This window comes from Ipomoea nil, unplaced genomic scaffold (genome assembly GCF_001879475.1).
Source record: "Ipomoea nil cultivar Tokyo-kokei standard unplaced genomic scaffold, Asagao_1.1 scaffold2480, whole genome shotgun sequence".
NCBI lineage: Eukaryota > Viridiplantae > Streptophyta > Magnoliopsida > Solanales > Convolvulaceae > Ipomoea > Ipomoea nil.
Genome location: NW_017618908.1, coordinates 2751451 through 2773968, shown reverse-complemented (window position 1 = coordinate 2773968; position 22518 = coordinate 2751451). Strand labels below are relative to the sequence as shown.

Sequence of the window (22518 nt, the reverse complement as noted above, 5' to 3'; positions counted from 1 at the left end):
TATATATATATATATATATATATATAAACTTCGAGATTTACAGTTCTACACCAAATTATACCATTCTGCTAACAAAGAGCCTAACCCTAACTCTAAATCAAATTGGTGGAGCTCATCCCAGATTGTTTAATTTGAGGTAGTGTAAGTAAGAAGTGCATAAATCTTTAAAAAAAAAAAATTTTGAATATGGTTTATTGGTTGAAAAGATGTGTATAACTTAGTAAAGATAAGAGTCTATTTGGTGCAATAATGATGGAGAGAAATTGCCAAGTGTGTGTATAGTAGTGGAGAAGTGGCATTTGATATTTGGATATAAGAAGGGGCCAATAAGGCCAAACAACTAACAAAACACAGCATTCCCTCCCTCCTCTACCTAGTAAGACTCCCTCTTTATCAATTAAATTCTCTTCTTGCCATACAAATTTCAGAGAAGTGCAGAAAACTTGCTGACCCACCTCTAAACTCATCCACACCTATTACCAATCCATCTCTCTCTCCCTCTATCTCTCTCTTTCTCTCCTTGGATTACTACCAGAAAGCACCAAGAACAAAAGGGTACTACACAAAATTGCTTTTTTCACAACTATGGAAAACACCCACCAGTTCCAATCCCCATCTCCTCCTTCTCATCAGCCCACAAGGCCATCAAGATTCAAGAGGGTCTGTGTTTTCTGTGGCAGCAGCCCTGGCAAGAACCCTAGTTACCAGCTTGCAGCTATCCAGCTAGCAAACCAACTGGTATGTCATAAAGTTAAGGTCTTTCTTTTTGTCCCTGCAGAGATGAGTGTTTTTACCATGTTCCCAGAAAAGATGATAGTTTATACCATGTAAAGTTGAAGTCTTTTTTCCCCCTTCACACAATTGTTCTTTCTGTCATGTTCATGCAAGAACCAGAAGATATATTTATAGCCTTTTTGTGATCTAACTAGAAAGTGGTTTGGTGCTGTTTATGATTGAGTAAACCAGAAACAAACATCAGACCCTGTTCCATTTTCTTTGTTTTTTTGTTTTTTTTTTTTTTTTTTGTTTTTTTAAGTTACTAAAAAATCCTACCGACACTACTCGATGGTGTGCACGGGTTGAATCCCGCTTTGTAATCCTAGCTGACAAAGGATTACAAGAAGGTAAACCAGCTTAGGTTGTCATGACAGATTTAAACCTAAAAAGCTAATAGGCAATACAGTCTGACCAACTTGACTGGTTGTCCCTTTTTTGCAAACATGATTGGAATGCTAATGTTTTGTTTATTAGCAAGTAATGTCAAGAAAGATTTGCGTGTAACTTTTCTTTAATTGATTCAAGTTGTAATTAAATTGTGTGCTAATGGAAGCAATGCCCTTTTTTCTAATCATATAAAAAATTATTTTTTAAAAATTGACAGGTTGAAAGGAACATAGACTTGGTTTATGGAGGTGGGAGCATAGGCTTGATGGGTCTAGTTTCCCAAGCTGTTTATAATGGTGGAAGACATGTTTTAGGGTATTTTTTTTTAAATTCTTTTCTATTTTTTTCTTGAAATTTTAATCTATTTTCTTCTCCCCATTTGTTAATGTTGTTTTGTCTCCCTTCCCTTTGTGTTTTCTGACAGGGTGATTCCTAAAACTCTGATGCCAAGAGAGGTAATTTGTTATGTTTCTTTAATAATATAACTAACTTGTGTTATATATGTAAAGTCAAAATCTTTAGGAATATATACTTGAACCCATCATTCTGTTTCGACCCGAATCGATTTTATCATGTAAAGTCAGAATTTTTAGAAGTATATACTTTTAACGCGTTTTATCTGGGTATGTTAAGGCCTTGAGGGATAGATTCAATGTATATTTACGCAATTATTGACCGTTTAAAGTGTATGGGATGATTTAAAAGTTGAAAGTTGATGAAGATGTGTCCCTAATGTTACCCACAGATCACTGGAGAGACAGTGGGGGAAGTGAGAGCTGTGTCTGGTATGCACCAAAGGAAGGCAGAAATGGCCAAACAATCTGATGCTTTCATAGCTTTGCCAGGTACGGTTGGCTCTAATAAGCTATTTTTTTTCATGTGGGTCCCAATACAAGTGTCTACATTAAGATTTTGTGTGTAGAGTAAAAGTTGAGAATATAAAGTGAGAGTACACATAGCATTTGCCTTTACATTATTATGTGTTTCAGGTTCAAAAACAATGATTAACTTGTTTTGTCTAGAAACATGATTAATGTTGTTGCTGTCACATCCTGTTTGCTTGCTTTCAGTATTGGCCTGGTTCTTGATTTGAGATTTAATCTGGCAATTAACTGTGCTTAGTTTTGTCCTAATCCCATCTTGTTTTGGGATATGATAATGACCTGCAGGTGGGTATGGAACTTTAGAGGAGCTCCTGGAGGTCATAACTTGGGCTCAGTTAGGCATTCATGACAAACCGGTATAAATGTCTTTTCGTCTTTCATTCAGTAAATATATCGTAAACAAAAGTCAGTCCATAACTAACCACGTGTGATTCGAGTAGAAAGAGCTTGTTTAGTCATTTCTCCTTAAACAAGGTCGGATGCTCAACTCTGGTATGTGCACATTAAGACCAAACTTTTCTATGAATAAGAGTCACTCTGCAGGCCACAAGCACAAGCACGATCCGGGCAAAATCCAGATTAGTCTCGCAATAGTGAAAATACCATATAGTGTAACTCGAGAAGGAAGAGCTCGTTTCTCTCCTTAAACAAAGTCTAGATTTAAGGTCAGAGGATCAGCTCCGGTATGTGTGCATTAGGACCAAACTTCATATGAATAAGAGTCAAACTCTGCACGCCATGACCCGGGCCAAATCCAAATTAGTCTCGCAATAGTGAAAATACCATATACTATAACTCGAGTAGGATAAAGCTCGGTTCTCCTTAAACAAAGTCTAGATTTAAGATCAAAGGATCAACTCTGGTATCAGTAGTATGTGTGCATCAGGAAGAGTCAAACTCTGCATGCCACGAGCACGACGCAGACCAAATCTATATTAGTCTCACAATAGTAAAAATACTATATACGGTAAAAATAAAAAGTTTAAAATCGAACATTATAAATGAAATAACAGACAGATTGACAGTAAGAAAGCTTGTTCTTATGGAATGTAACCATTTAGATATTATTTGTGGTGTATGTATAGGTTGGTCTGCTGAATGTAGATGGGTACTACAACTCCCTTCTGTGTTTCATAGACAAAGCTGTCAATGAAGGATTCATCACCCCATCTGCCCGCCACATCGTCGTATCTGCCCCGACTGCCCAAGAACTCATGTCCAGGCTTGAGGTACAAGAGTTTTTGTAGGACCAATGATCTTAGGTCAAACAGAACTCATGAACCATGTTGTTTATCTTAAACTAATCCTATGTATGTTGTGTAGGACTATGTCCCAAAACACAATGGGGTTGCCCCAAAGTTAAGCTGGGAGATGGAGCAACAGCTGGGCTACACGACGACCAAGTCAGAAATCGCCCGTTGAGATCTGAGAATCTTTGTACAGGGAAAACACATTTTCCACAATTCTTGAAAGGCAGATAATTTCTATCACACACAGGCAAAGTTCAATGTAGTTTTAGTTCCACAGTTCTTTTAGCTTCCTGTGGATTTTTTTTGTTTTTTTCGGTTTTTACCATTGGGTGAACAAGTAATTTATCAGTCAATTTGTAACTGTTTGATTCACTTTGTCAAGTAGTGCTACCCAAACCTCAGTAATCAGCAATAGTTTGTTTGTCAAAGGAATGTTTAATGATTGGATTTTTGTGTACCATTCTGCTCTAATCCTATGATTAATGTCTTTCTTAGTTAGGATTATGTCTGTCAAAGGAATGTTTAATGATTGGACTTTTGTGTTCATTCTATTCTGGGCAACGAGGGAAACCCGCAGCCACTACCCAAGGGCGTGCACTGGATAAATCCCGTCTTGTGACCTTAGCCGGTAAAAGACCACAGGGAGGTAAATCAACCTAAGTTGCATATAGCTGATCGGGTCAAACCAAGAAAGCTCGAACTTGTAATCTTGTTTTAATTCTACTCTAATTCTATGATTAATGTCTCATAATGAACAAGATTAAGAATTTAAGCCTGCAAAAGTATGTTTAACTTCATAGAAATGAATAGGAGCAGAACTGGCAGATCATAAAAGCCTTTTTTGCTTAAACATAGATTATATGTTTACACACTACAAAACTCATTTTGCTTTAAACACAAACTAATAAGGGTACAACATAGAAGTTGATCCAAATAATGCAATATCATATCAGAGATGTGTGCACACAGCTATATATACGATGACACGAGCGAGATAACGGTGGATTGCGTGTGAAGCCTACCTCAAGTGAAAGAGCGAACAACTGAAGAGGTCGTAACCAAACCTGAAAGAAGGCCGACGATGATTGCACTGTTGTAGGTCGTGGGCTCCGCTTGCATCGAGTTGTTCCTCGAATCAATATACGTCTCGTTTAGAAATGGTCCACCGACGAGTCCCCCAACCGCAACGTTGGGGTTAGGTTGGGTGGATTCGAGCCACTTGAAGCCATCTTTGCACCCGGTTGTTGCATCGGTGGGTATCGAGGCTCCTCGATGGTGAACGTATTTCGGGTAGTTGTCCCCATACCCAACGAGATAACTCATCTTCATTGGATTGTCACCCAAAACATAATCAGCCTAGACAGAGGAAAACACGTTTGTCTAAGTCCCGAGTACCACTTGAATATACATATAGTTCATTCGTTATCAATGTGAGTGTAAATTTTTTGGTCAGACCACGAGGTGTCCTGAGCAGACCCTAACTGTAAGAGGCAATGTTGAAAAAATTGCTAGGCGCCTAAGGACCGCCTAGGTGGGCGCCTAGAACGCCTAGGTGGGCGCCTAGAACGCCTAGGCGGGCACCTGGGAGGCCGACCGCCTAATCGGCGCCTAGGCGCGATTTTTGCAACACTGGTAAGAGGCACCTTTAAGCCCCTACCATACTCATACAGTCATACTAATCCCCGTTCGCACCTAGCCGGCCCAATTAAGGGGCAAAGTGCTGGCCAGATTGATTTTTCCATACAAGAAAAGGGGTTCAAACTCCCGACCTCTCTTAAGGGACAAGAGTGCACAGCCAATGTGAGTGTAAATTTTGGAACGTAAAGAAAATGGCACCTGTGACATGGCAAACTTCCGCAGATCAGACGGGGTATAATATTTCCCATCGCACGTTATCTTTGCAGTGCGAGACGAAAGCATGTAATCGCTGTAGACTACAGCTAAGAAGGCCGAGGCTACCGGATGCTGCAAAGCGTTCCATTGGCTTATCCATACTAAACCCGCTGCAAATCCAAACGGTCAGAGTTAAGCAGTGAACACACTAAAGGTTGATGCTAATACGAGAATCGAATGAGGGAAAACGTAAAAGACAGAAGATTTACAATCGGTTCTGCTGGAAGTGGCTGTAGGAGATTTCGGTAAGAGCCCACACATAACTGCTTCTGCAGTGCTCCTATACTTCAAGAGAACTTTCGAGTTCGATAAATCCTTTGAACTAAGTAAACTTACCCGGGACAAGAGAACCTGCAATACAATACGATTCGAGTCATTCACCTAATTAAGAACGAGCATTCTTCAATTCACCTAATTGAGAACGAGGAAATAGACAAATACCTGCACTCCCGCGAGTTTGTTATCCCAGCTAAACCAGGTTGGATTTCCAAAACTAGCAAATTCGTCCCCGTTGTCCCCGGTCACATACTCATGATACGATTGATCTCCCGTTGCATGATAGAGCCAGGTCGCTGCCCACAAGAGTTCATCACCGTATCCCGTTGAGTTATAATACGTGGCAACTTTAGGAATGTTTTCACTGTAAGATCCTCTGTGTTTGTCAGCAAAAGTAAACAACTGTTTAGCGTGCTTCAGAAGCACGCTCGAGTATTCAGAGTTGGAGGATCTAAACACGAGGGACGCTGCTGCCATAGCTGCCGCAGTTTCAGCTGCAACTTCGGTTCCCGGGACAGAAGCGTTAATTTGGGTAAGAGGCCTCGATTCAGTCATGTCTTCAGGCCTTTGCCAGCATTTATGGTCTAGGTCGGGATCACCCACCTGGCAAACCATGAAAAAACGCCAGTATAATTGATTACCACTGGCAGACACAAAGTGGACCGAACAAGTTCTGATACCATGTTAGAATCAAAGAAACCATACTAAAAGACCGAATACAATCAATTAGCTAGTCTAGCCATAGCCTTATAAACTCATACTTTTCTCTCTTATTTTCAATGTGACTCTTAACAAAACCGAAATAGAACATAAGCAACAAAAGTACATAAACGGGAAGATTAGAGCAACCTGAATGTAAAGGACGTTGTCATCAGGATGCGCGTTGACAAGGTAGTCAGTGATCCATTTGAGCGAACCTTTGGCGGGTTCTAACTGTTTCACTACCGCCATCTGATCACCATACTCGAGGATCGTCCACGCCAATACTGTCGCAGTATACGCCATCGGGAACCCGAATTTCATAAGGTCCCCAGCATCATACATTCCTTTACTCAGATCTAGACTCGCTGATTTGCCATCTTTGAGACCGGAATCCCCTCGCCACGATATTTTGTTGTCTACCAACTTCCCAGCTGCAACATCAATTCGCTTTTCAAGCCTCGGATACACACACTACTGAAAATTATTGAATTTCCGACCACGATCTTAAATCAAGTCGAAAGTCGAAAGTCGAAAATAGCAACAAAGGTTTTTCCAAATACCAAAAGTGGTCGGAAAAGGACTTTAGACTGATTTAAGGTGGTCGAAAATTCCATAATTTCCAACATTTCCAGCAAACGAAAAACACATAACTAAGGGGCAACCTCAGTCAAATTGGTCAAACTAATGACTTGATAAGTACAAGGTTTCAGTTCAACTCAGATTTATTTACCCAAAATAAAGATCCAAAAACAAAGAAACTTAAAGAAATATAGAAAGAGAGGCTGAGAGGTTTTACACTTCTGAACATCGAAGAACTGCATTGCGATCTTGAGGGCGTCGCCGTATTTCTGAGTAACGGCGCCGGGAGGCCCGGGAACAGGGGCGGCATCCGGCTCCGACGAGCCGCCGCCGCCGTGTTTCTTCTTCACAAGCACGAAAATGGAAACCCCAATCGCCGCCGCAACTATCACCACCAGCAGCCACCCGCACCAACCCCCTTTCGACCTCGACTTATCCCCCATTTTCTCCCCACCTGCATTCCCAACAAAAACGACCCACCACTCAGATCTACATTGACTTGCCAAAAAGCTCCAATCTTTACCCAAAAATCAGCAAAATATATCACCATTAAGTAACATAGTTCGAGAGTACAAGAGTTCAGTACCTTTTATACAGGAACTTCTTTGAGTTCTTCCCACAAAAATCAAATCTTTCTTCTTTTCTTCTTCTTTTGAGCTTGAATGTTGAGAATGGAAATGTCGGTGAGAGGAGTGGAGAGATGTATGGTTGATAGGGGCAGAGAAAAACAGTTGGTGAGTCTGTAAAAATGGGCTTTGCTGATGCAACACAGCACCGACAGTTAACCCGCTGACGATGATTGTTCGATCAAAGATCAAATGTATTGCTTCAAGTTCAGGTTTTGCCGGTCAGGGTGGAAATTACGAGAATGCCCTGCTATTATTTGTATGGAATCTTGTATTTGGGGGTGTAATTGACTGCGAGATTCGTGGGTACAAACATCTCACCATAGTCCATAGCGTACTAATTATTATTATTTTTGGTCTAATATGTTTTATTTTTAATAAATTATAGTAAATAAAACATTTATTAACAAAAATGTTACACCATATTTTGAATTCTTATAAGCGCATCACCATCAATGATTTCGTGGGAGATTTTGGCAGGTTTTAAATCTATGTGGAGAAGAGAGAATGGTGAATTCCTCCTGCAAGACCTAAGTTTTTTGGGAGAGAAGACAGAAGACAAATGTAGTTGTGCCCGTTTCACGCACATACCGTACCCAGCTGGGCGCGTGCAATGCAAGTGTCGACTGACGCGTTAACTACGTTGCTTTTCTTTTTCTTTCTTTTTTTGCATAACATTTACTTTTTCTTTTTTTTTCCCCTCTTTTTTCTTCTTCTCTCCTTGTTGCTCTAAACTAGAACTATGCACACAACAATGTCACATCCATTCTCTTTTTTTGTTTTCATTGACCAAATTCGAATTTTGCATATAAGTCTTGGAGTACATGTACACTAGTGCTCACAACAAGATCAAATTCATACCTTCTTTTTTTTTTTTTTGTCATTAGTATGATTCATATACTAATAGTCACAGCAAGACCCTTATTTTGTTCCGTAGTAAGATTCAAACACTACATTATTACGGCTAATAACATACAACTTATATGTATTCCAATTAAACGTAAGTACAAACCTAAAATTATATATTAACTAAAAAAGCGAACTTAATTTTTTTCTTTTATATAAATAACTTTATCAATTGTATACCAAAACTTTTACACCTTTCAGAATAAAGAGAGTCCATCTTATATAGAAAATCATAATAATAAAGTGTTTTTGGGGGTTGAAGGTTATGGAGAGAATGAGAGATTGAAGTGAGTTTCCATTTGTAATTTGTTCGGCAGCTGCGTGCTCAAGTAGATCAGCCTCGTGGACCAGTGATGATTCGGCATTTCGGCGAACCCTTTGCAATAAAATGTATTATATCGGTTGAAATATTTTAAAATCTCGAGATAAAAATAGTGTCGATATGTCCGAGTGGTTAAGGAGACAGACTTGAAATCTGTTGGGCTTTGCCCGCGCAGGTTCGAACCCTGTTGTCGACGATATTATGTTTTATGGTTCAGCCTTAATTATAGACTTATACTTCGAGATATGCCTATTTGTCCCGAGAAGTCATCAGTGTCGATATGTCCGAGTGGTTAAGGAGACAGACTTGAAATCTGTTGGGCTTCACCCGCGTAGGTTCGAACCCTGTTGTCGACGATACTATGTTTTACGGTTCAGCCTTAATTATAGACTTATACTTCGAGATAAGCCTATTTGTCCCGAGAAGTCATCAGTGTCGATATGTCCGAGTGGTTAAGGAGACAGACTTGAAATCTGTTGGGCTTCGCCCGCGCAGGTTTAGTTAAAAAAAAAAAATTTCGCGCGTGTTTTGCCGCGTTATTTTTTTTTTTTGATTATGAATGTACAGTTATGCCGTTATGAATGTACAGTTATGCCGTTATGAATGTACAGTTATGCCGTTATGAATGTACAGTTATGCAATTATGAAATTATGAAAACAGAGCTCTAACATTATGAACTTACAATTATGAACATATATAGTGATAAAATTATGACCATGGAACTTTAAAATTGTGAATATAGAGCTTCGAAGATTATGAATGTACAGTTATAGAGTTATGAATCTACAGTTATGGAGTTATGAATCTACAGTTATGAGATTATGAATCTACAGTTATGGAATTATGAATGTACAGTTATTGATCGAATTATGAACAAAGAGCTCTAACATTATGAACTTACAATTATGAACATATAGTGATAAAATTATGAACATAGAGCTCTAAAATTGTGAACATAGAGCTTCGAAAATTATGAATGTACAATTATGGAGTTATGAATGTACAGTTATGAAGTTATGAATGTACAGTTATAGAGTTATGAATGTACAGTTATAGAATTATGAACGTACAGTTATGGAGTTATGAATGTATAGTTATTAACATATAGTAATAAAATTATGAACATATACTTCTATAACAAAGTGATCTGAAATTAAAAAAAAAAAAAAAAAAAAAAAAAAAAAAAAAAAAAGAGATAACAGTGCCTAACGGCACTGTTACCCGTGTCCAGCAAGCATGCTGGACACGGGTCCAAGGCATAACGATTGGGTTTGAACCCTGCTGTCGACGGTAATATGTTTTTACTGCTTCAGCCGTAATTATAGTTCCAATATGCTTATTTGTCCCAAGATGTCATCAGTGTCGATATGTCCGAGTGGTTAAGGAGACAGACTTGAAATCTGTTGGGCTTCGCCCGCGCAGGTTCGAACCCTGCTGTCGACGATCATGTGTTTTTACTGCTTCAGCCTTAATTGTGTCCCCCATATGGCCATATGCCTATTTGTCCCACATCGAGGGAAGAGGAAATCCAGCATTTTAGAACAAAAAAAATCATTTAAAAGTGTTACTTGTGCCATCGTTTCAATTTTCAATAATTTGGAATAAAAATGTTGTTCCAAACGTTAGTCAAAACGGATTTGCCACAACATAATATAATGTCATTGTTTACCGAAAGAAAGAAGACAAGGAGAGTAAAAAGGGCCACTTAATAATAGAGAAAGATAGTAATAAGAAAGGAACGCAACTTTTTCCATTATAAAATGGCTACATTATATTTTTGTATTCATTATTTATTTCAATATTTCCAGCAAAGCTCCAGCTCCGATTTATTGCTAACTAAACTAAATATGCTTTCTATTGCAAGTCAATCCAACCTTCAACTGCTCTGAGAAAACAAAAAGCTGTATAATTAGAGTATATACAGTGTCTGCTATAGGCTTTGTTTCTTCTGCTGTTCCAACATCATATCTAGGCTACCGGAACTTGTTATCTGTTGTTAAGAATCTTCGCGTCCCCATAGTTCTGTTGCGCTGACCACCTGATCTGAGCACAACCAGTAGTCATCGCCAAACTGCAGATTGAGAAAACCCCGAGGTTTTAATTGTAACATCATTTCATGTTGACTGATGGAGTAGATATACGGGAAATACAAAGATGGTACTGCTATGGTGTGTACTTACACTGGCATGAGAGGGCATTATCTTGTGAATCTGGGATAGCTTTGTGGTGTTCAGGGTCGAAGTATCTGAAGAAACTGAAGACATTGTGATGTCCATTTTGTTGTCTCCGCTACCCTTCCCAGTTAATGAATCTGAGGATATTGCATGCTTGACGTTAACATCCTCATGTTGCCCATCTTTTTTGCTACACGTGCACCAAAGATAGCCAGCAGAAAGTGATTAGTAAGCACGTCTGTGGATTTTTAATGTTTTCTGAGGATGGATTGATTTGATTCTATACACCAAATCTCAGTACAAGTCAACAAAGAGAGCTAGAGGGAGAAAGGGGATGGGATTATCTATCCACAGGCTAGACTTCCAATACGTTATAATGAATACCTCAAGAGGTACAAGTCTATTGGCCCGGTTGTGCTTCGAACAATAAGCCTGTAATGCTTCTCAGGGAAAACACCATCCTACTCACACAGATACCCAGAGTGAAACACAGTATACATGATTTCATAATGCTAAAAGCTCAGTTACGTACCTCACAAGGATCAGGAACTTTAACTGAACTTGCATATGGGGCTTTTACAGCTATAATAGTTTGATCCTGTGGAACAGTATGTGCTTTTAGAACAAGAAACCAAATAATGTACATGTACATGGGCACATTACACAAGAGATACCAACCCTGAAGCGTGGTAGGCTCATGATATCGTCCTCTGTCAAAAAGAGGTTCCTGGAAAAGAGTCAAAATGGATGTCTAGGAATTAGTAAGATGAATAGTAAATTGCAGACATGAAAAAGGGACAAAGAGCATACTTCTGGCAATTTAAATCAGATTCAAGGGCCCTTAATTGCTCTAGCTTTTTCCTGAAGAGTATATAAAAGACATTAGCCCTGTATTCTAAAACTGATAATTCAAAATCATCTCTCCTGTACTCTGATGGCTGGCAAACCTTATGCAATAATCAAGCTGTTGATCTTCAGTATACAAGTGTTCAACTTCAGCCTGTCATGAAGCTAAAAGCTGTGAGCACATGGAGATTAGAAAAATATATGTTTCCTTTTAAGTTAAAAATTATAAATACAAAACTAATTTGTTGGAAAAAACAATGGAATAACTCATAAGGCAGATTCAAACCCTCTGCCCCAAAGAAATACAGTCGTTATTTCATTCCTAAAACTTAAAGCCTTTATGGAATAGTCATTCCAAACTTTTAAAGAATAGTGCTTCACTTGCAGCAAATTTATACAAATACAAGTAGAACATTTCTAAAGAATAGTGCTTCATTCTTAACATTTTGTTCAACGGTAAGACAAAACTAGTAACCAGTATGCCATTGCACTTACCTTTTCTATCACCAGCAATAAGACTTCAAAGTTTTAAATCATGCAATTCACTGAAAAGTAAAGGTTGATTGGAATGGAGGTATTATTTGTTGCATAGGGTTTTTTGATACATTTTAGCTATATATGGTCAGCAGATAGAGTTGGTTCAAAATGGAAAAAACAACATAAGAGACAGCTTCTTCTTTTTTTTTTTTGGTGTGGGGTGGGGGGTGGCGGAGGAAAATGGCTTTCAGAAATTGGATTATTGTAGAATATATACAGAAACTATAGCAGTAACAGTCTTTAATTTTTTGCACTTAGAATACTTCACATGCAAAGATTACACATTATGTTTACTGTGAGTGCATTGAATTTATACATACATCACTGCAATCAAATACATTTTCATGAATGAAGCATTTGTATAAAGTTTAAAATATTAAGAAATTACAAGCGAAGAGATTTTATAAATTTGAAGAGACCACCTTCAGTCGATAGACTTGATCTTGTAACTCTCTTGATTCAGTTGTCTCAAATCCTCTGTGAAGATCAATCTAGAGGTCATAACTCAAAAGCATATAACAATATAAAAAAACATGAGAAAAATATCAGCTATTTTACTTCCAACGCATGTGATTCTTTTTAGTTTTCTCTATTACGCCCACTCCTTCAAGCACATTTGTAATATCATAAATCCTCCTCTTCTGCACCTGCATAGAAAAGTATACTCAAAAGAAGGGAAGAGAAACAAAAATAGAAGAGGACAGAGAGAATTTTAACTGAGGATCACTAGTCAAAACCCAGTCACAAGTTTGCTTTGTAGCTTATAATTTATGAAATGCTTCACCTCCAAAAGATCTGCAGAACGGTTCAGATCAAGGGTGCCATCTTCAGCTTCCTGGATCAACTGGATAAATTTTTTGGTCAACAAGCCTGACAAAAATCATCATATTCACGTAGTTAAATCTTGCTGTCAGTAGCATATTTTCCACGAAAATAACAAATAGATCAACCACGCATTTTAGACATCTAGCATTTACTATGGTTGACTTACCCAAGGAATTGTCATAACGACAACTGCCAGCTACAGTAAGGCTATCAAGAGGATCTGGTAGACAGGCAAATGATAAATGAACAAAGTCAGTGTCCTCAAAAACAATGCAGCATCAACTCAAAATGCAGTGTATTCTCTTCATGTAACCTGAGTTTATTCCCTGAGTGCCATACTTGGCACGCTTTGTAGCCCTTGCTTTACGGCATTCTGCAGCAAAAGTTGCTTGTTGAAGCAGAGAATTATTGGCAGTCTCAGCAGTCTTTTGAACTTGAATTGTCAGAGTTTTAATATTATCAGCCTCAGAGCAGCCAGTCACATTTTTCTTAATTAGACAACAAAAGATTTGTAAGCTAAGATATAAATATGAGACTTGAAGCAAATTTATATTTGTTCTTACTTACAACAGAATCCAAATAGAATAAAGAACCAAAATTGAATCAAATCAATGGACAGAAATCATAATATAAATATGCCAACAGCAGTAATCTTGAAACCACATTTCTAAAAGTACTAAACATCCCCCCTTTCCACCATATCATAATGGTGGTTTATACTTTATACTTTATAGAATTCCACCTAGAACTCTAGAAGCGGATTCATGCAATTCTATCTAGCAGTTGTATTTAATAATAATAAATGCGCCCGCAATACAAGCCAGGAAAGCAAGCACATTTTTACACATGTTCTTCAAAAATGCACAGGTGGCACAAGACTAACAGTTTAGCCAACATGGCAATAAATCCTAACTTTATCCAGAGATACAGTCAAGAAAACATAATATAAATATACTATGCATTTCCACACAACATAAAAGCAAATGAGGCAAGAAATCCAAGAATATGAATTCTGATCACTAGCAATCTCCTCAACACAGCTCTAATTTGTACCGACTAGTAAACCAAGGTTAAGAATCCACACATCATCGTATACAACTGCAAGTGAGATCATAAAATGATGAACCAAAAATTGCAACTCAAGAGCATGCAAGCAGCAATAAGGTAGCACTACAAGAGTAAAAACAAGTTGAAGAACAATATGCCGCAAACAATCTAGCAAAGTTAAGGCTCAACAACACAACGCAGAGATAGAATTACCAAAATGACAGCCTCGAATTAACCTAGAAATGAATTTCGGAAATTCTAAAAGCAACAAATATAGCTTGATTAGTTTCCGATCATGCACTGAAAACAAAAAGAGAGAGTGATGCGCAGATACAAGTGATGTAAATACTGACAGGAACAAAAACGTCGAGAGGAGCGGAATGCGGCTGAGCAGAGGCTAGAGGCGGAGATTCCGTGCGAAAATCGGAGACGGCGACAGGATGAGGAGGAGGAATGAGAGCGAAATGGTGAGGCCGACAAGACGGAGGAACGAGGCGCGGAGCTTTGGAATCCAGATGAACTTGGGAGAGCGTCAGATTGAGGTCAAGGTCGAGGTCTTCTCCAGAAGCCGCCATTGCAGAGTGAAGAGTAACCGACGAAAAGCAAACAGTGTATGTATCTTTGAAGATAGATACAAATTGATGTAGAGAGAGAAAGAGAAGGAAGCAAAAGGGAGGAGGGTAGAGAATTGTAACTTCAAAACAGCGGGAATGACGGAGGGGTGGAGGGCGGGATTGGGGAAGCGGTGAGTTCGAATCAGAATTTGCCCCGCCTCCGCTCCTTCTCTCTCCTCCACTCCTTTGACGGGTTTTAGGCCCAAATCACCTTAAATGGGCCTGTAGTCGGCTTCACGTTTACATATTTCCAAGTTCAAACCTTAGTCCGATCCATATACTTATCCGAGGATTGTGTTTTTTTGGCTGTTATCCCGCACTATGAACTTTCCCAGATTCTTCATGTCGTACCTTAAACAATCTGAAGAAGTTTATAGTGCGGGATGATACTCCAGTCATTTTTAAACTCAAAAAAAACATAAATAATTATTCATAGCATAATTATAGTTATTGTTTGATATAATCGTGGAGGCATGTGACCTTCTGTTTAAAATGTTATTAATAATGTCATCAGATCATAAGATACTTCACAACATTCTTTACCTCTGTAATTTCTGTATTTGTGTTAAATATTGTGTCTAGATAATATTTCAGTATGATTCTGTTTGAGTGGTTGACTTAGCACTGTCGTAGATAAGTCAGTAGATCAGTGAATCGTCTTGGTACGGAAATTAAAACAAACAGAAGTAAAAGATACAAAATATTGTTTACCTAGTTCGATACAGTGTGTATCTACGTCTGGAGGACGTCACCGTTGCGTCCAATCCACTAACTCATAATCCAATGTACAAAGATAGAGAAAAACGATCTCACCCAAGTGCCCCACACAAGGTCAGTACCCAGTCTACAGAGGTTTAGTGGATTGTTGAAGTCGGAGAGCCGCGCATCCAGAAGTCCAATGAAATCCCTTCAATGGAGAGCTAATTCTGATGCAGTCCGCTTCACTGACGCAGTCCCACGTTGTTACCACAACTGAGTGATCTTCGCGTCCACTGGTTTAAGCATGATTGATTCTTCTCAAGTTCATCTTCTTAAGCACCATGAACTGTATTTCTTGAGAAGGGATGGAATAGCCATAGGTGGGTATTCTTTTAGTATTGAGAGTGTTGGCTTCAAAGCATTCAACCCTAACTTGTGAAGGCTTGTATGCATAAATACTTATTGTCTTTAATTCTCTCCAAAAATAGCTCTGGTTGTAAAAGGTAGGACTTGTATAGCTAATCAATCTTGATTCTTTAAGGAGATTTCGTCCATGCCTAAGGAGAGATGATTTACTGATATTCTTTCTTGAAATATAACCTCAAAACCGCGTTTGCAAGCTCATACGCGTCTTCAATATATAGATGATCTCCAACGATTTTAATTTTGAGACGCTCTGTCGGAATATCTGATCAATCAGAACTTCAGTCTTCAAACTCTGATAGACTCTAAAACAGAAAACCTATCTAATTTGCCATAATAATTTTGCCAATTACATGTTGGGGTTTTAGACTCAAAACACTAACAACCTCAATTCTCATAGGAGTCCCCTATCAAGCAAAATCCTTTGCACCACCTGTTCTCGACATCTGTTTTCAACAAGGTTTTCGTCACTTATATCCTACAAAGTCCTTAGTGTGTGTATATGGATAACTTATATTATATTCACGTGTAGTTCACAAATCACACAAAAAAATATATGGGCGACCGACTCGACCAAAGTTTGTTAGTAATAATTGAACTTGTGACCAATCTTGTAGAAGACCCTAGTCAGGAGCTCAGTGGGCGCCTAGCGCATAGAGCACCTAGGTGTTGCTTAGGCGGCCGAGTACTTCAAGTATTCGTCTTCACTTTTCTTAATCGGAGCGGGGAGTTGTTAGACTATTATAATCCATCAAACTAGTTAACTGCATATGTTAGATGGTTAGTTGAGTACATGGTTGCAAGAATATAGAATAGGAGTAGCCGAGCAAACAAAAAACAAAATACAAAACAAAAACACTCGTCCGAGTTGAGTGCTGACTAGGTCGAGTTGGGCACCGACTCGGCCATGTTAGGCACTCAACTTGGCACCTAGTTGCCCAGCCAACTAAAAGTCGCTTAGGGTTGAAATCGTCTCAGCCTAAGGGCGCCTAGGCGGCCGCCTAGATCGAATGTTACAATACTACATACCTGTGACTTTAATTTTTGATACGAGAATCATATTTTATCTACTCGTGACCGAGATGATAGGCTAATAAATATAGTATATAAATAGGCCCCACGGGTGTGGCGGACACATAGGCGAGTGAAACGTTTGGGGAACAAAATGTGCCACTCATCATCAGAGATACTTCATTAAGCCCTTGCTTTAAGAAACTAAGACAGTCAATCAAAATGCTAAAAAACATATTTATATATAGCGTTTCAATATTAATTTGGTTAAGATGCAGCAGCAGCTTTATCTCATTCATGCATTTCCTCCAAAGTATCATTTTTTTAAAACACCTTTTCATTAATCTTGGTATGAACAAGTCATTGCTTTAAGATTTGTCGTTACATGAAGATTATAAAGCCTTCACCAAATCATTACCAATTCGATATGGTGTTTTGTTTTCCAGCTTGTCAATTATAATTACCAACTAATGTAGCAGGATTATGGTTATGTTGTGCATATGAATAAGGTATTTTTGGTTCAATTCATCCTAAGTCAAGTCAAATTGGAAAGTTTATTATATTCTTAATAGAGTCCTCTCTCAATCTGAGATTGAGTCTAACCGTTTAAGCTTTAAATTAAAGTATTTAGTGAAGAAAACTCAATATTTTATTGTTTTCAATAGGGCTGTTAACGAACCGAACATAAACGAACGGAGGTTGTTCGTGTTCGTTTGTTAAGGAATTTGGAGTTTTCGTGTTCGTGTTCGTTTGTTAAGGAATTTGGAGTTTTCGTGTTCGTGTTCGTTTGTTAAGGTTTTTGAAAATCTTGTTCGTGTTCGTTTGTTAAGCGTTCGTTAGTGTTTGTTAACGTTCGCGAACACGTTAACGAACATTTTCGTAAACGTGTTTGTTAACGTTCGTGAACACGTTCGCAAACGTGTTCGTTAACGTTAACAAACACGTTCACAAACATGTTCATTAACAAGCACGTTCACGAACATATTTATTTACGTTCATGAACACTTAATAAACAAACACCTGCACATGTTCATGATCACAATTCGTTCGTGAACAATAAATAATCTACGTTCACGAACAATAATCAAACAAACAATACAACTACATAACTAATATAATATAATATATATGTTTGTGAACATGTTCGCGAACATTATTAAACGAACAAAAACGAGCTTGTTCACTAAGATTATTAAACGAACATAAACAAGCTTGTTCACGAACATTAGTACACGAACACAAACGAGCTTGTTCACGATCACTTAGCAAACGAGCTTACAACTGTTCAAGCTCTGTTCGTTTATTAACCGAGCTCTAAATTTTGTTTGTTAATGTTCGTTTACCTTAACAAACGAACGCTTACTGAACATAAACACGAGTAGTTTGCCGAAAGCTCTGTTCGCTAACACCCCTAGTTTTCAAGTAACCTTGTAGTTACCGTAACAATCACAAAAATTAAATAAGACTGTCTTAAATAAGAAAACAAATAATATGAACCAATTCAACCAATACTAACATAAATCTTCATCAATGGTCACATCTATCTAGTGAGTTTTAATTAACATCTTTATATGTACAATGTATAGCTACATTATATATGTTTATAATTGCAGTCTGGGACGGACAGCAGAAACCCAAGCAAATGATTTGATCACATGCAGGACATCAATCTTTCTTTCCTAAATATTCCCATCGAGTATCATATATGCAGCCTATCCTCTCCAACAACCATAATATATAAATCCAGGTCGGTTGGTGTTAAGATTATATAATGAACAAAAACACATGATCGAACCCTAATAATCATAATGTAAAATTTAAACCCAATATCGTAAGTTCTTTATAGACACAACTCCACTAATCCTCTCACTTAATGGACAGCTAAATCACCATAATTTATTACTTCAGTGACAGCCCTAATAATCATAATGTAAAATTTAAACCCAATATCGTGAGTTCTTTATGAACACAAAATACTGTACTAATCCTCTCACTTAATGGACAGCTAAATCACCATAATTTATCACCATAGTGATCCTGTCAGGCTAGGTATATGAGGGTGTGGGGTGAGGGAATTTCGATCAATTCGCTTTTTGTGGGCAAGAATATATAAATACAGACCGGGGTGGAGAATCATCAGAACCCTAGCTCAATAATCTTTTTAAACGACAACGTAAGACCGACATGATAGCACTGCACTTCCCGGAGACATTTCTGGCAGTCGTGGAGAGAATGTACACCGATCATTACAAGCTGCCGGAGCAACAGAAAGATCATCGCCGCCGCGGTGACCAGACAACCTTCGTTAGCATTCAAATAGGAACGACAAGTACTGCTAAACCTAGTACTAGTAGTTCCCGGCAAGTGCAGGTTAATAATAATAATAACAAGCTGAATTTTTCGAGCATGAAGTTTTTTGATCGTTTTCGGAAGATTGTTATGCGGCTTTTGTTTTCTTCTGTCCCTTCTTCTTCTTCTGGTAGGGGTGGTGGTGGTGGTAATCGGGCGGGTTCCGGCGCGGCGGCGCAGCGGCGGAGGTCGTGTGATCGGCCGGAGACGCCCAAGTCGTCCTGCAGCTCCTCCTCCTATTACTACTCCTCCAACTCGCACTACCACGAGGCCATCGCCGATTGCATCGAGTTCTTCAACAAGTCGTCGTCGCAAGAGGCGGCGTTTGGCGGCGGCCGCCGATCTGATGCTGTGGTGTGATTTCAATTCGAGTGCTTTTATTTCATTCCAATTCTGCTACATGTTCTCCCAAATCTTACTCTCTTAATTTGTAGCGCGCTCTAATAAACTATTTTTGTAATGTGAGTCACAATACAAGCGTCTAGATTTTGTGTGTAAAAATAAAAATGAGGAGCAGTGAGAGCACACATAGTATTTTCCTTTGTTGTCATCATTTTTTATATATATATGTCTTATTTCGTGTCATGTTCATCAATTGTACTTTTCTTTTATATATATAAATATGTTATAATTACACGGATTGCCTTTTCCTCCGTGGATTCACTGAAACAAGTAACCCATAGTCAATTACTTTATTGCTGAAAATATTGTCTCAATTGACTGAAATGTTGATCGCTAGTGACCTGTAATATCAGTGATTTTTTGACTTTATTGCACCAAAATACAATATACTCACATTATTCAAGCAACACAACAATACATGTTCCATTATGTGTTTGGTACGAGGTTTACTTATATTAATAATCAAAAATTAAACGACCGACAAGATTATTAACTATGAAAGAGACATTATATGTGATATGATTTCATGATGGTTTCCATTATGTCTTTGGTACGAGCTCAAGCTCTTGATGTTGCAGCACCCTTTATCCTGGAGAGAAGCCCTCCGATCAGCGGGATGGATGATCTGTTCTTCTTCTTCTTATTCTTCATCGACGGGAGCCTCTCGAGCCGGGCGTCGTCACTTTCCGGCACCATGACGCGAGCCACGACGGACGGCGGGTTCGCGAAAGTCACGTATCTCTTCTTCTGAAACTCCACATTGTTTTCTGGTTTTGTCGTATCTGCAGATTTGAGTTCGAACTCGGTGGAGACCTCGATGGATTTGAGGTCTTCTTCGACCACCACCGGCGCCGCCGCCGCTTGGTCGGATTTCTTTTGCTCCGCCTTGAGTTGGCGGAGCTCCTTCTTGGTCCGATCGAGCTCGTCTTGTAAAGAGGAGAGGCATGTCGCCATTATCAAGCTTTCTTCTTGAGCCTTTTCTAGGGTTTGCTTTGTCTCCTCCAGCTCCGCCGTTACGTTTCCGACCTCCGTTGGAACGCCGCCGTGGTGTTTACCCGATCCATACTCATTCATCTGCCACCATTTTTTTTTAATCAACACTCAACAAATACTTAAATCATTAAGAACATTATATTCCTCAAGTTCACTTTATCACTTATCATTAACATCAAGCTCATTTTTTAAGTTATGACTAATTAATCAAGTATCGACTGAATTAGTTTTTCTATCAAATAAAAGTTCGTTACCTGTAATTTTTGTTACTAAGTTATATCAAGTTTGAGTGCAAATTGAGGAAAAGAACAAAGGTAAGGTTAGTGGTTTATATATATATATAGTTATTACTTGAGTTGCGGAGTTTGAGTGCAAATTTAGGGAAAGAATAATAAAGGTTAGTAATCTACACTTCTAGTTATTAAGGTGTAGAGTTTGAGTGCAAATTAAGAGAAAGAATAAATGTTATTAGCCATCTACACATTTATGGTTACTAAGTTGTGGAGTTGGAGCTGAGCATGCACGGGTTTAGCTAGCTCACTGATTTAATAGGTAATATTTAAAAAAAAGAGATCAAGATTTAAACTTCAGATATTCTCTTATGTCGGGCTGGTGTGTGAAAACCCTTCGGAAGTTAGAGATTCAACTAGGAGAAAAAGTTATGGGCACTTTATAACTTGGTAGAGTCTAAAAGTAATTACACTTGTAACATGAATAATATTAAATTTACCATTTTTCTATAACTCAAACATCAAATTAAAAGTTTAATTCTCTCAATAAAAAAAAATCAAAATTGATTTGTTTAGGATGCCTTTTATTTTAATGTCTAAACATGAGTAATAATATCAACCAAATAGAAAAAAAAAAAAAAAAAAAAAAGTTCATATAACAAAAATGGCCATTATTTTTGTAGGTGACATATGAAAACTCAGCTCGCAACAGTCACTACTTAAATGTGTGAACAGATGAATTATGTTTTCGTATAATACTGAGTTACTAAGTATTCTTTGGTTATGATGAATTGAAGTGTTAATACCCGTTTGAGTTTGGTGGCATAGAGTTCGCCGGCGAGAAGAGTGTCGCCGAACATGATGACAGCCTCCTTGACAGACCGGAACGGCGGACTTGTGTCGATCTCCGCCTTCCTCGTCATCCTCACCGACCTCGCGCCGCCTTGTCCTTCCATAGCTTTCAGCATCATATCACACGTATAGTATGTGTTTGTGAGAGAAATCTATAATATAGCATTCAGCATTTACATCAATAATAATGGAGCTATATATATATACACCTACTCACATATGTATGTACTGTTTGGGTGTGCTCACAAAAGAGTGCAATGGAAGGACTACGTTTCTTCACATCCACTTCACAACTATTCTCCATCTGTCGGAATATTCCTTTCTTTAATTGGTTACGGATCGGAGTATTTTTTGTATGTACATATCCAACAGAGTCAATTTCATTTCAACCCCGTCAGTCAACGACCAAACAAAAGTAAAAACAATTACACAAATCAGTTACCCGCATGGACAGCTCAACTGGTCGTGGGGTGAAGTAAGCAAAGGTAAAGTCTAGTCTCTATGATTCAGTTGATTTACATCATCTCAGATGCTCTGTCGGGCTCTCGTACTTGAGTATCTCAATATACAATTTTTCACAGTTTTTGAGGACAATATGACTTATGTGAAGGGGAAAGAAAAGATGCATTCTTCATGCAAGATTAGTTTTTTGTGGGGTCCACCAAGAGAGATAAAAAAGAAATACTATGCGCAATTGCGGGCAAATTATGCTCTGGACCCGTGTCCACATTGAATTGTGGACACGGGCCCAAAACGACGTCGTTTTTAAAAAAAAAACGCGTCATTTAGTTTAAAAAAAAAAATTCGCGCGTGTTTTGCCGTTAACGGCGTTATTTTTTTTTTTTGATTATGAATGTACAGTTATGCCGTTATGAATGTACAGTTATGTCGTTATGAATGTACAGTTATGCAA

General features: G+C 38.3%; 5 protein-coding genes and 3 non-coding genes across 9 annotated transcripts; 5 read left to right on the top strand and 3 right to left on the bottom strand.

Annotated features, from left to right (window-relative positions):
• Positions 1 to 329: 329 nt before the first annotated feature.
• LOC109153212 (cytokinin riboside 5'-monophosphate phosphoribohydrolase LOG1-like) lies at positions 330 to 3769 on the top strand. Its single transcript, XM_019301048.1, has 7 exons — positions 330 to 738; positions 1382 to 1479; positions 1589 to 1619; positions 1910 to 2009; positions 2334 to 2404; positions 3134 to 3277; positions 3372 to 3769. The coding sequence occupies exons 1-7, from the start codon at positions 586 to 588 to the stop codon at positions 3468 to 3470; spliced, it is 696 nt and encodes a 231-aa protein (XP_019156593.1). The 5' UTR covers positions 330 to 585; the 3' UTR covers positions 3471 to 3769.
• A 338-nt stretch (positions 3770 to 4107) lies between these two features.
• On the bottom strand, positions 4108 to 7598 carry LOC109153211 (endoglucanase 10-like). Of its 2 annotated transcripts, none has more exons than XM_019301046.1 (7): positions 7332 to 7598; positions 6966 to 7198; positions 6317 to 6600; positions 5633 to 6070; positions 5401 to 5542; positions 5135 to 5301; positions 4108 to 4654 (listed from the first exon to the last, which is right to left on the bottom strand). In XM_019301046.1, the coding sequence occupies exons 2-7, from the start codon at positions 7189 to 7191 to the stop codon at positions 4322 to 4324; spliced, it is 1590 nt and encodes a 529-aa protein (XP_019156591.1). In that variant the 5' UTR covers positions 7192 to 7198; positions 7332 to 7598; the 3' UTR covers positions 4108 to 4321. The 2 variants fall into 2 exon arrangements, with proteins under 2 accessions (XP_019156591.1, XP_019156590.1); XM_019301045.1 differs by having other exon boundaries at positions 6966 to 7202; positions 7335 to 7598.
• Positions 7599 to 8716: 1118 nt separating this feature from the next.
• Positions 8717 to 8798, top strand: TRNAS-UGA. The gene has a single exon. It is a non-coding gene; the product is annotated as a tRNA-Ser (tRNA).
• A 78-nt stretch (positions 8799 to 8876) lies between these two features.
• On the top strand, positions 8877 to 8958 carry TRNAS-UGA. The gene has a single exon. It is a non-coding gene; the product is annotated as a tRNA-Ser (tRNA).
• A 1006-nt stretch (positions 8959 to 9964) lies between these two features.
• On the top strand, positions 9965 to 10046 carry TRNAS-UGA. The gene has a single exon. It is a non-coding gene; the product is annotated as a tRNA-Ser (tRNA).
• Positions 10047 to 10331: 285 nt separating this feature from the next.
• On the bottom strand, positions 10332 to 14791 carry LOC109153179 (transcription factor E2FC-like). The gene is made up of 13 exons (XM_019301003.1): positions 14386 to 14791; positions 13299 to 13473; positions 13152 to 13205; positions 12945 to 13030; positions 12719 to 12807; positions 12583 to 12637; positions 11725 to 11777; positions 11588 to 11638; positions 11456 to 11504; positions 11310 to 11375; positions 11162 to 11238; positions 10784 to 10967; positions 10332 to 10674 (listed from the first exon to the last, which is right to left on the bottom strand). Exons 1-13 carry the CDS (start codon positions 14605 to 14607, stop codon positions 10600 to 10602), a joined length of 1236 nt encoding a protein of 411 aa, XP_019156548.1. The 5' UTR covers positions 14608 to 14791; the 3' UTR covers positions 10332 to 10599.
• A 4151-nt stretch (positions 14792 to 18942) lies between these two features.
• Positions 18943 to 19583, top strand: LOC109153181. The gene has a single exon (XM_019301005.1). It carries the CDS (start codon positions 18964 to 18966, stop codon positions 19486 to 19488), a length of 525 nt encoding a protein of 174 aa, XP_019156550.1. The 5' UTR covers positions 18943 to 18963; the 3' UTR covers positions 19489 to 19583.
• A 380-nt stretch (positions 19584 to 19963) lies between these two features.
• Positions 19964 to 21791, bottom strand: LOC109153180 (WEB family protein At1g75720-like). Its single transcript, XM_019301004.1, has 2 exons — positions 21560 to 21791; positions 19964 to 20604 (listed from the first exon to the last, which is right to left on the bottom strand). The coding sequence occupies exons 1-2, from the start codon at positions 21722 to 21724 to the stop codon at positions 20089 to 20091; spliced, it is 681 nt and encodes a 226-aa protein (XP_019156549.1). The 5' UTR covers positions 21725 to 21791; the 3' UTR covers positions 19964 to 20088.
• Between the last annotated feature and the right edge of the window lie 727 nt (positions 21792 to 22518).

Excerpts from the sequence above, each read along its gene's own strand:
- LOC109153212 (XM_019301048.1), top strand. The coding sequence starts at position 586 with ATGGAAAACACCCACCAGTTCCAATCCCCATCTCCTCCTTCTCATCAG. Across the intron at positions 739-1,381 it reads TCCAGCTAGCAAACCAACTG|GTTGAAAGGAACATAGACTT; the intron begins GTATGTCATAAA and ends AAAAATTGACAG. Across the intron at positions 2,010-2,333 it reads TGCTTTCATAGCTTTGCCAG|GTGGGTATGGAACTTTAGAG; the intron begins GTACGGTTGGCT and ends AATGACCTGCAG.
- LOC109153211 (XM_019301046.1), bottom strand. The coding sequence starts at position 7,191 with ATGGGGGATAAGTCGAGGTCGAAAGGGGGTTGGTGCGGGTGGCTGCTG. Across the intron at positions 5,543-5,632 it reads ACAAACTCGCGGGAGTGCAG|GTTCTCTTGTCCCGGGTAAG; the intron begins GTATTTGTCTAT and ends ATTGTATTGCAG. Across the intron at positions 4,655-5,134 it reads GGAAGTTTGCCATGTCACAG|GCTGATTATGTTTTGGGTGA; the intron begins GTGCCATTTTCT and ends TCCTCTGTCTAG.
- LOC109153179 (XM_019301003.1), bottom strand. The coding sequence starts at position 14,607 with ATGGCGGCTTCTGGAGAAGACCTCGACCTTGACCTCAATCTGACGCTC. Across the intron at positions 11,778-12,582 it reads ATCAAGTCTATCGACTGAAG|GCTGAAGTTGAACACTTGTA; the intron begins GTGGTCTCTTCA and ends GCTTCATGACAG. Across the intron at positions 11,376-11,455 it reads TGAGCCTACCACGCTTCAGG|GATCAAACTATTATAGCTGT; the intron begins GTTGGTATCTCT and ends ACTGTTCCACAG.
- LOC109153181 (XM_019301005.1), top strand. The coding sequence starts at position 18,964 with ATGATAGCACTGCACTTCCCGGAGACATTTCTGGCAGTCGTGGAGAGA.
- LOC109153180 (XM_019301004.1), bottom strand. The coding sequence starts at position 21,724 with ATGATGCTGAAAGCTATGGAAGGACAAGGCGGCGCGAGGTCGGTGAGG. Across the intron at positions 20,605-21,559 it reads ATGCCACCAAACTCAAACGG|ATGAATGAGTATGGATCGGG; the intron begins GTATTAACACTT and ends AAATGGTGGCAG.